This window comes from Trichomycterus rosablanca, chromosome 1 (assembly GCF_030014385.1).
Source record: "Trichomycterus rosablanca isolate fTriRos1 chromosome 1, fTriRos1.hap1, whole genome shotgun sequence".
NCBI lineage: Eukaryota > Metazoa > Chordata > Actinopteri > Siluriformes > Trichomycteridae > Trichomycterus > Trichomycterus rosablanca.
In genome coordinates, this window is record NC_085988.1 from 79,420,510 (window position 1) to 79,433,296 (window position 12,787).

Below are 12,787 nucleotides of genomic sequence, written 5' to 3' on the forward strand. Positions count from 1 at the left end.
CCAAATAATACCTGATCTGTAGTGGTCCTGGGAGAGTCCTGACCATTGAAGAACAGGGTGAAAGGGGGCTAACAAAGCATGCAGAGAAACAGATGGACTACAGTCAGTAATTGTAGAAGTACAAAGTGCTTCTATATGGTAAGTGGAGCTGATAAAATGGACAGTGAGTGTAGAAACAAAGAGGTGGTTTTAATGTTATGGTTGATCGGTGTATGTTTAGTATACTGAGGACTGTGATAAAATGCTAGAAAAATGAAACATTAAGCTACCAAAAATATCTGAACAGCACTGGGAGTCTAAAATTAGAACATGGGCTCTTAAAACATTTAAATGTGTATTTTTCTCAGTAATAAATAGCTCATGCATAGCAGCATTTGAAGAATAATGATTCTCTCCTGACAGCTAAGTTAATACTTCCACAATTAGCGCAAAACTAGCAGTGAAAATCGCAACATGTGACACGTAGTAAGTTAGAAGCAAATTAGCCTGACTTTGTACTGTCAGACTGAAAGCAAAAGAACATAAGGAATGAGACACGGTGGCTAACAGGCGCACTGCTGGTCATTACAGCCGCTGTAGCTTTCTTTCATTTTTTTCATCATCTGAATCTTTAACTGCTAAAGCTTTGATACGAACCAACAGGGAGGAGGATTAACAAGACACACGGCTCATCCAGCAGCTCCGTAATGAGCTAGGGTTGACTGAAAGTGTTTGTTTGGCAGAGGCGGCGTGCGCATGCTGGGTACGACTGCCAACACGTTTATGTGGAAACGACGCCAAGATCTAGTTCCAGCTACAGTGGCTAATTAAATGAGAACTTATTCCACCCATAACTAAAGTTTCATAAACTTTAAGTCAAGTAAGATATGTACACTATATGGTCAAAAGTATGTGGACACTTGATCATGAGCTTGTTGGACCTCACATTTCAAAATCTTAGGTATTATTATGGAGTAGGGCTGGCTCGATACCACTTTTTTATGTCCGATACGATACTGATCTATACCGTCATTTCTCCTCTCAAACAACTAAGCAGTATTAATACGTCTCAATGCACCATGGTTAAACTAGCTATCTAAATAACAATGCTCAGACTGTGAAACAAATATTCTAAGAGAATAAATACAGAACCTACAACATCACACTTATACAAAACTGCTGTTTTTATTTTCACTTTTACGCACAACACTTTTACATGACGACCGCGCTACTAACAGGTTTCACTTACGTTCGAGCTGTTGTTCACGTGACACATCCCGCTTTATGGCGTGTCGTCCAAAGTGTCTACAATCGGAAGATGTGGATTTCAATCAAACGCGATGGACCAATTAGAATTGACGCAGAGTTGAAATTTTCCATTAAAGTTCTGTCACGTTTTTAGATGATTAAACCCTGCTGGATTTTGAAGAGGGCTAAACAGGAAACAGTGTAGTTTGTTTCATTTCATAACACTAATGGATTAATGGTTGAGGATGTGAGAGATCTCCAAGCCGGGACAAGATTTTCTTTATCTCAGGTGAGTGATTAATCATTTATAAAGCGATTTTTATTGTGTTTAAACAGTGTTTAGATGTGACAGTAGTAGATGATTTTTATTGTGTTTAAACAGTGTTTAGATGTGACAGTAGTAGATTATTTTTATTGTGTTTAAACAGTGTTTAGATGTGACAGTAGTAGATGATTTTTATTGTGTTTAAACAGTGTTTTTAGATGTGACAGTAGAAGATTATTTATATTGTGTTTAAACAGTTTAGATGTGACAGTAGTAGATGATTTTTATTGTGTTTAAACAGTGTTTAGATGTGACAGTAGTAGATGATTTTTATTGTGTTTAAACAGTGTTTAGATGTGACAGTAGTAGATGATTTTTATTGTGTTTAAAAAGTGTTTTTAGATGTGGCAGTAGTAGATGATTTTTATTGTGTTTAAACAGTGTTTTTAGATGTGACAGTTGAAGATGATTTATATTGTGCTTAAACAGTGTTTTTAGATGTGGCAGTAGTAGATGATTTTTATTGTGTTTAAACAGTGTTTTTAGATGTGGCAGTAGTAGATTATTTTTATTGTGTTTAAACAGTGTTTTTAGATGTGACAGTAGTAGATTTTTATTGTGTTTAAACAGTGTTTTTAGATGTGGCAGTAGTAGATGATTTTTATTGTGTTTAAACAGTGTTTTTAGATGTAACAGTAGTAGATTTTTATTGTGTTTAAACAGTGTTTTTAGATGTGGCAGTAGTAGATTATTTTTATTGTGTTTAAACAGTGTTTTTAGATGTGGCAGTAGTAGATGATTTTTATTGTGTTTAAACAGTGTTTTTAGATGTGGCAGTAGTAGATGATTTTTATTGTGTTTAAACAGTGTTTTTAGATGTGACAGTAGTAGATGATTTTTATTGTGTTTAAACAGTGTTTAGATGTGGCAGTAGTAGATGATTTTTATTGTGTTTAAACAGTGTTTAGATGTGGCAGTAGTAGATGATTTTTATTGTGTTTAAACAGTGTTTTTGTGGCAGTAGTAGATGATTTTTATTGTGTTTAAACAGTGTTTGTAAATGTGGCAGTAGTAGAGGATTTTTATCGTGTTTAAACAGTGTTTTTAGATGTGGCAGTAGTAGATGAATTCTATTGTGTTTTAACAGTGTTTTTAGATGTAACAGTAGTAGATGATTTTTATTGTGTTTAAACAGTGTTTTTAGATGTGGCAGTAGTAGATTATTTTTATTGTGTTAAACAGCGTTTAGATGTGACAGTAGTAGATGATTTTTATTGTGTTTAAACAGTGTTTAGATGTGGCAGTAGTAGATTATTTTTATTGTGTTTAAACAGTGTGTTTAGTTGTGGCAGTAGTAGATGATTTTTTAAAATGCTAAAAGTTTAAGTAGATCAGTGTGTTTTAAGTTCTGAAGGGCCTTATTTACATTAAGTGTTATTTACATTAAGTGTTATTTACATTAAGCAACAGTAAGGATTGGATCGGATTACACGTTTTGTTCCTTCCGATGTCCGACCCAGTGATTTGGGCCAATATCGGGCCGATACCGATACAGAGTATTGCTGGAGCCTATCCCAGCTTTTCAATGGGCGCAAGGCACACAGTAACACCCTGGACGGGGCGCCAGTCCATCGCAGGGCAGAAACACATACACACACCCATTCACCTATAGGGCAATTCAGTGTCTCCATTTAACCTGACTGCATGTTTTTGGACTGTGGGAGGAAACCGGAGCTCCCGAAGGAAACCCACACAGGCACGGGGAGAACATGCAAACTCCACACAGAAAGGACCCGGACCGCCCCACCTGGGGATCGAACCCAGGACCTTCTTGCTGTGAGGCGACAGTGCTACCCACCGAGCCACTATGCCGCCAGTCTGTACTCTTTGGGTAAAAATTATCTTTCCTGTATTCATGTAATAATAAGTAATTACATCAGTAATAATAAATTACATCAAGGGCATGTAGAGCTTCTACTGTGTTTAGCTAATGTAGACCAGTAAGGTCAAAATGGAATTATTTTTTTATATACACATAAAACAAACTAGCACACCAGAGCTGACATTTCGAACTCATCGGTTCAAAACTGAGTTTTGCCATCCGGCTGGGCTGGGCGGCTATATGAACAATGATTGGCTGTTGTTCATACAGGGTTAGGAAGCTGGATAGGGATTCTGAATAACTGATGCAATTACAACCTCTGCTGGTTGATTGATGGCGTCTGTACAGAGTCGAGGGATAATGCGTTAACCAGGGTGTGGCTGTACGTACACAAAGCTGATCCGCATATGAATCGCATCGTGTAGGTGAATAGATGCAGTCGGCTACTGCACACGTATCAGAGGGGGCGTGTGTTTGTTATGCTCTCGTCAGTCAGGGTGGGATCGGCATCAGTACAGAGGAAGTGTAATGCAGTTGGGTAATTGGATACGCTGAAAGTCGGGAGAAAAAAGGGGAGAAGATGCATAAACAAAAATACATAAACATTTGGTATACACCGACCAGGCATAACATTATAAAGTGGTCCAAGGAAAAAACAGTGGTAAACCGGCGACAGGGTCATGGGCGACCAAGGCTCATTGATGCACGTGGGGAGCAAAGACTGGCCCGTGTGGTCCGATCCAACAGACGAGCTACTGCAGCTCAAATTGCTGAAGAAGTTAATGCTGGTTCTGATAGAAAGGTGTCAGAATACACAGTGCATCACAGTTTGTTGCATATGGGGAAGCAAAAGGGGGACCAACACAATATTAGGAAGGTGGTCATAATGTTATGCCTGATCGCTGTACACCACCAGTGTGTGGTCTCTGCTAGCAAATTAAGGTTTAGCTTCCATCGCTAAGCTGTTTACTGCTATTTATAAAATTCAGGATGATCAATGACACTGCTTCATTCCCATGAGTGCCAGCAATTACTTTTACTCCTCACAGACTCATCCAATAAAGAAAAGACACACATATATCTCTTCAATGAAAAAGAAATACTTTAAAGTTCTCACAGCTTAAAAGCTAACACATCTGGTAATAGATTTAACTCAAGCAGCTCTCCTCTCCTCCGAGTTTAGCAAATTAAAGTTAAAGATTGTTAGTCTCTCACAGGCTGTTTTCAATGCCAGCAGTGGGGACAATAAAAGCAACAGGGACGCTGATACATGCATCTATCTGATTTGTGATGGTTTGGAGCTGTGGGACTCAATCAAGCGATGGATTTAGGTCTATCGGAACGTTTTCAATTAATCGTCAGTGTTGTGTACGTGTAGGTGTGTGTGCTTGTTCCTCCGGGGGTAAACATACACAGCACAGATGCACAGGACACATGTTTCAGAGATGCCACTGAAATCGGGCTGTTGATATTAATGTATCTGTGTACAGTGGAAGACTGAGGATGAGTCCAGCTCAGACCTGATGGTCAGCAGAAATGTGTAAAGCTGTTCCACATGCTAAAGCAGCCTAATGGTGTGGTGATTTTGTACAATGCAGTGAGATTATGGGTAACCTTAATAATGTAGGGTAAAAAGAATAATCTAAAATGTATTTGTGGGCGTTAGGGTGGTGCAGTCTAACGTTCTAGCTGCACCACTGCAGAGGGCGTCCACACAAACACAACAGGCACGACAGTTTGGAGGAGGGAAGGTCGGACAGGGTGTTCTCCCGGGGCCACTCTGATATGCGATCTCCGGGACTGGTCTGGGAAGTTGCATAAATGAGAGTGGAGTAAGCTTAGCATGGCTCTTCATACGTGATACAGCTCTGTGTGGAAACCCAACGCTGGCAGGTAATAAGAAGTGGCTGGAGATTTTACATTTATCAACACTAGCCAACATAGATGTAGCACAGGGCTTTTCAAACCCTGGGTCGCGACCCTTAGGTGGGTTGCAGGCCCACCTAAAAAAAAATGGGTCACAGAGAATAATAATTAAATACACTTGTACGAGAACGGGGCAGCACGGTGGCTCAGTGGGATAGGCTCCACCCCCACCCCCGCAATTGGATAAGCGGTTAAGACAGTGACTGAGTGAGTGAGTGTACGAGAATGCCTCCTTGTGGAGGCTTTATGTGACATCTTGTAAATCACAGTGAGACCAAATAAATTAAGATGCATTGTTTGTGTTTTTGCCTGGGTCACATAAAAATCATAAACAAAATGTGGGTCACTTAAAGAAAAACCCTGATGTAGCGGCTCTGACTGAGGGACTGAAATGAATCAAAAAAGACCAAACTGCAAAAATAAATAAATAAATACAATTCAATTCTGCATGTATCTGCATTTGAGCGGTCCAAAAATAAAAAAAAAGAAGTGTAATACCTGACCGATGTAATGGAATGACTGTTAACAAGACAGTGAGTGAACAATTACCAGTTGCATAAATTGGGACTTCACTAGAAGGAGTGTACAATAAGATCTTTATTAGAATAAATAGTTTATTCCTGACCGCTTGCTGCTTTAAGAACCTGTGAAAAAGTAAAGTGTTGTTCATAATCACCTACACCCCTTCTTCAAGTAGAATACTGCCACTTATCCATTAACCACCCGGCTGGGTGACCTTGTTTATCAAATTTCCTCCACTCAAGATTTGTGATTGCTCTCAGTGGATTATTTATTTATTGTTTTCCTTACTGAAAAGCACTTTTTAGCTGCTACTGGGTAGATAATTATACAGACGTAGGGTTTATTTATATATATATATACTGATCAGCTATAACATTAAAACCACCTCCTTGTTTCTACACTCACTGTCCATTTTATCAGCTCCACTTACCATATAGAAGCACAAGTTCTACAATTACTGACTGTAGTCCATCTGTTTCTCTACATACTTTTTTAGCCTGCTTTCACCCTGTTCTTCAATGGTCAGGACTCCCAGAGGACCAGTACAGAGCAGGTATTATTTAGGTGGTGGATCATTCTCAGCACTGCACTGACACTGACATGGTGGTGGTGGGTTACTGTGTGTTGTGCTGGTATGAGTGGATCAGACACAGCAGCACTGCTGGAGTTTTTAAATACCGTGTCCACTCACTGTCCACTCTATTAGACACTCCTACCTCGTTGGTCCACCTTGTAGATGTAAAGTCAGAGACGATCGCTCATCTATTGCTGCTGTTTGAGTTGGTCATCTTCTAGAACTTCATCAGTGGTCACAGGACGCTGCCCACGGGGTGCTGTTGGCTGGAAGTTTTTGGTTGGTGGACTATTCTAAGTCCAGCAGTGACAGTGATGGACAGTTGTAGCCTAGTGGTTAAGGTGCTGGACTAGTAATCAAAAGGTCACTGGTTTAAGCCCCACCACTGCCAGGTTGTAACAAATGGGCCCTTGGGCAAGGCCCTTAACCCTCAATTGCTTACACAATATACTATCACAGTTCTGTAGATCACTTTGGATAAAAGTGTCTGCTAAATGCCGAAAATGTAAATGTAAATGTAAAAACTCCATCAGCGCTGCTGTGTCTAATCCACTCATACCAGCACAACACACACTAACACACCACCACCATGTCAGTGTCACTGCAGTTCTGAGAATTATCCACCACCTAAATAATACCCGCTCTGTGGTGGTCCTGAACATTGAAGAACAGCGTGAAAGGGGGATAACAAAGCATGCAGAGAAACAAATGGACTACAGTCAGTAATTGTAGAACTACAAAGTGCTTCTATGTGGTAAGTAGAGCTGATAAAATGACAGTGAGTGTAGAAACAATGAGGTGATATATATAAATATACTGTATATATATAGAGCTAAAACTAAGGATGTCACAATAAAGATGTCAAAACAAAAACTCTGAAGTGTGTTGTCCTTTTTACTCTTTATTTACACACTGCAACAATACAATACAGCGCAGCAAGAGGGATTCTTTCCAATTACCAAAACAAACATGGCTCACTGCTTGAATAGAGGACTCTAGCAGAAGATATGTCTAATTTAAGAGAATGACGTGGCAGTTCACATTAAAGCATTCTCCCCAGAAACTAGAGGAGAGAGCAGAAGTAAACAACACCCTCCTGCTGAAATAGTGAAGACTGATTCATAGTCTTGATTAAGGGACGTCACTAAAATCCTACACAGGACGATCTTGGATCACTGTGCTGCAAAAGCATTTATTTTAAGTACAATGAAAAGAAAAAAATATTTAATCAATTTATACTGCAAATATCCACTTTAACATAATTCATTTCTTTCTTTCAGCTTCTCGTGTATTTAAGAGTCACCACAGCGGATCACTCTGGTCTGCATACCTTGTTAAGCAAATTTTTTATGCCGGATGCCTTTTCTGACATAATCCGCCTGATTTTATCCAGGCTTGAGATCAGCATTGAGAGCACACTGACAAATACACCTACCAATGGCTAGATCCACCTGCCCCCCTTCTTGATCTAGCCAGTTATGTCTGTGACCATCTGACAAGCTGACAGAACTGCTGAGCTCCATGATAGTGGGCCACCCAAACAAATTTGTAAATAATAACACAAATGAACAAGAATGTATTTGAAACAAATTAATAATCAAAACACACTGTCATAAAGACTTCATAAAGACTTATATTTCCATTAATTCATTCATTGTCTGTTTTACCACCACTTTACCCTAGTCAAGGTCGCAGAGGGTGCAATTCACTGGGAAACACCCCAGACAGGTCACCAGTCCATCAGAGAGCAAACACACCATCACAGTAACAACAATTTTGTAATTTTGTATCTCCAGATAACCTGACTGCACGTGTTTGGACTGTGGGAGGAAACCGGAGCACCCAGAGGAAACCCACACAGACACAGGGAGAACATGCAAACTCCACACAGAAAGGAATCGAACCTTTTTGCTGTGAGGCAATAGTGGTACCCACCGAGCCACCTTTACTAACTTATATTTACAAAAGTCAATATTCTTCATAATAGAACTAAACATCTGTATAAACATGTGTGCTGCTCCTAATTTGTACAAAACAAATAACTGCTTTTTGTTTATATTTGCATTAAACCAAGTTTTTTAAATATATGTGTGTAAATCTAAGTGTATACACTTATATTTATATATTTCATAACAAAAAATGGTTAAATAATTGTATGGTCTACTTTAACAAATAAAACTACAGCCACATCGCCAAGGTTAGACCCTCTCTATTCTTGGCTAACAAACTAAAATACCACACATTAGCTTGGATAATTGTGAGAGCCAATGTTATATATACCTGATACATTAAATATTTGTACTAGTTTTACTATTTTAATATATAATAAATACAATAAATATTTTTACTATATAATTAAAACATTAAATATTTTATTATATAAATAATACATTTACTATTTTAATATATACTGAATACATTAAATATTTTAATATATAATTAATACAATATTATTTTAAAATATACTTAATACATTAAATATTTTAATATATAATTAATACATTAAATATGTTTAATATATATTCAAGACATTACATATTGTAATATATAATTATATATAATATATATATTATATATATTATATATATATATATATTATATATTATATATATATATATATATATATATATATATATATATACATAATATATATATAATATATAATTATTATAATTAATACATTAAATATTTTAATATATAATACATTAGATATTTTAATATATAATTAATACATTAGATATTTTAATATATAATTATTACATTAAATATTTACAAATATAATTAATACATTAAATATTTTAATACATAATTATTACATTAAATATTTTAATATATAATTAAAACATTAGATATTTTAATATATAATTAATACATTAGATATTTTAATATATAATTAATACATTAAATATTTTAATATATAATTAATACATTAAATATTTTAATATATAATTAATACATTAAATATTTTAATACATAAATAATACATTAAATATTTTATTATATAATTAATACATTAGATAATTTTATATATAATTAATACATTAGATATTTTAATATATAATTAATTTATTAAATATTTTAATATATAATTAATACATTAAATATTTTAATACATAATTAATACATTAAATATTTTAATACATAATTAATGCATTAAATATTTTAATATATAATTAATACACATTAGATATTTTAATATATAATTAATACATTAGATATTTTAATATATAATTAATACATTAGATATTTTAATATATAATTAATACATTACATATTTTAATATATTATAAATACATTAGATATTTTAACACATAATTAAGACATTAAATATTTAAATATATAATTAATACATTAAATATTTTAATATATAATTAATACATTAAATATTTTAATATATAATTAATACATTAAATATTTTAATATATAATTAATACATCAAATGTTATAAAATTAATACATTAAATATTTTAATATATAATTAATACATTAAATATTTTAAAATTAAAATAATATATAATTAATAGACTAAAAATTTTAATATGTAATTAATAATATATATATAATTAATACATTAGATATTTGATTGATGTACAGTTTTTAATTTTTTTTTATGTTTTTTAATTACAGCATTTATCAGATGCATTTATACTAAGCAACTCACAATTTTGACTGAATACAACCTGAGCAATAGAGAGTTAAGGGTCTTGCTCTGGGGCCCAACAGGCAGTGGTGGGGTTTGAACCAGCAACCTTCAGATTACTAATAGCCTGGTCTTAAAGTAAAAGGCAACAGTTGTTTCCGCTCAGTTTTATTTAAATAAAGGTCATAAAGGAATTGTGAATCATTAATGTTTGTTTATATTTACTGTTTCTGAACTAATTTGAAATTGGGTTTGTATTAAGCAGTAAGGTTTTACTCACATGTTTTGAAAGGTTGGTGCTCTTTGAGTCCACGTCATACCTGCAGAATAAAGAAGAGAACGAAAATGTTGTGACTTAAGCTTTCATTTCTATTAATTCTACGTGGTCTTCCAATAACAAAACAAAACAAAATTAGCTCATTAGTTCTTCATGAGAAAGAAGTGTAATAAAAAAGCAACACACACACAGGGCTCGACCAGTTCTTTCTTTTAAAAGACAAATCATTAGCCAGATGATGATTCATACACACTTATTACCCAAAGAGACCATCTCAATATGTCACAGCTCATCTTACAGAGACACAGACGAACGACCTCGCTGGCATCGCGATTTAGTCTGAATTCATTTCACACTCGAGACGACTGAAAATCTATTCAGCTCTGTATTAATGAAATGTGGATGCAGATTAAGAATCAAATCTGACATACATGGATGGACCAAAACTGAAAATAAAGCAGATGAAAATAAGATACAATTACAATGACAAACACAGCTGTAGATGGGATTTGAATTACAACCCCAAATCAGAAAAAGTTGGGACAGTATGAAAAATGCTAATAATAAAAAGACACAGAGTTTCTTACATTTACTTTGACTTTTATTTGATTGCAGACAGGATGAACCTGAGATATTTCATGTTTTATCTGCTCAACTTCATTTCATTTATTAATAAACATCCATTCCTGCATTTCAGGCCTGCAACACATTCCAAGAAGAAGTTGGGACAGTAAAGCATTTACCACTTTGTAATGTCACCATTCCTTTCACCACACTTAAAAGATGTTTTGGCACCGAGGAGACCAAGTGATTTAGTGTTTCAGCTTTTATTTTGTCTCATTCTTCCTGCAAACACGTCTTAAGATGTGCAACAGTACGGGGTTGTCACATTTTTTATTTCAAAATTCTTCACAGATTCTCTATTGGGGACAGGTCAGGACTGCAGGCAGGCCAGTCCAGTGCCCGTACCCTCTTCTTCTGCAGCCATGGTGCTCCGGACCAAAGACAAAAAGGACCATCCAGACTGTTATCAGCAACAAGTCCAAAAGCCAGGGTCTGTCATGGTATGGGGTCGTGTCAGTGCCCCTGGCAAAGGTCATTTACACTTCTGTTATGGCAGCATTAATGCAAAAAAGTACACTGAGATCTTAGAGCAACATGTGCTGCCTTCAAGACGTCGTCTTTTCCAAAGACGTTCATGCATTTTTCAACAAGACAATGCAAAACCACCTGCTGCACACATTACAAAGGCATGGCTGCGGAAGAAGAGGGTACGGGTACTGAAATGCAGGAATGAAAGTTTATTAATAAATGAAATGAAGATGAGCAGATAAAACATGAAATATCTCAGGTTCATCCTGTCTGCAATCAAATAAAAGTCAAAGTAAATGTGTTTTTTTTTTTTTATTTGCATTTTCCATGCTGTCCCAACTTTTTCTGATTTGGGATTGTAGTTCTGGAGAAAAATAAGTGTTTATCTCAGTCATTAGGTGAATGTAAATGTTCTACTTTCACTACAGACCTCTGAAACATACAGCAGTGCAGGATTTGATGTTTTAAACTGTCTGCACAGTGGGCAATCAGGAATTTACACTGAATACCCAGTACAATAAGAGATGATTAAAGGCTGTAATAAAGTGTGTTTAGATGTCACGACTGTTTAATAAACAATCTGATAGAAACTCATTGGGATTATTGAAGCTTCATGTTGGTGGATCAGAGATAAAAGCTGCTGTTCTCTTTCATCTGGATGAACTCAAACGCTCTTCTGAGGTCGAGATATGAAGTGATTTTATTTGCTTTCAGTCTTTTTCCAGTCGTTTTCTTATCTGGTCCGATGTGTTGAATTCCTGACTGTGTGCAAACGTGATTTGCATGTCATGAATATTATTATAAGCCAAGGATTACCATATTTACCAGACTATGGTACATATTCCGATCTCAAGCTGGAAATACGACTTAAAAGCAGAATAGACATCTTCTTTAAAGGCTTCTGGACACCCAAAACATTTTCATTTGAGGTATTTAGCAGATGTTTTTATCCAAAGCAACTTACAGTATACAGTCCAAGCAATTGAGGGTTGAGAGTCTTGATCAGGGGCCCAGCAGTGGCAACTTAGCTGTGGTGAGCCTTGTACCGGCAACCTTCTAATTACTAGTCCAGTACTTTAACCACTGAGCTACCCTAACATCACATTAACCTAATCAAATTCATTGACATTAACATTAAGTTGTTTCCCTTTGCTTCTATAACAGCCTCCACTCTTTGGCACATGGGGTTGGGCACTGAGGCTCATTTATTAACTCATTCATTTACTATTAATTCACTAATCGCTTTGTCTGCCAGTGTCAGGGTGCAAGACAGGATACAACCTGGACAAAACATCAGTCCATCCCAGAGCATCACATACTCACACATTTACGACGGGCAGTTTATAGTAGCCAGTACGCCTACTGCATGTTATTAAAAGGGT

At 35.7% G+C, this 12,787-nt stretch overlaps 1 protein-coding gene across 1 annotated transcript in view; it reads right to left on the reverse strand.

The window, feature by feature from the left end:
* The window catches only part of LOC134315983 (copine-8), a 200,578-nt gene that overhangs the window by 93,731 nt on the left and 94,060 nt on the right, over positions 1–12,787 (reverse strand). The window contains exon 5 of the mRNA XM_062996469.1: positions 10,317–10,356. Coding sequence (XP_062852539.1) covers positions 10,317–10,356 — 40 coding nt within the window. The remainder of the gene's footprint in view (positions 1–10,316; positions 10,357–12,787) is intronic.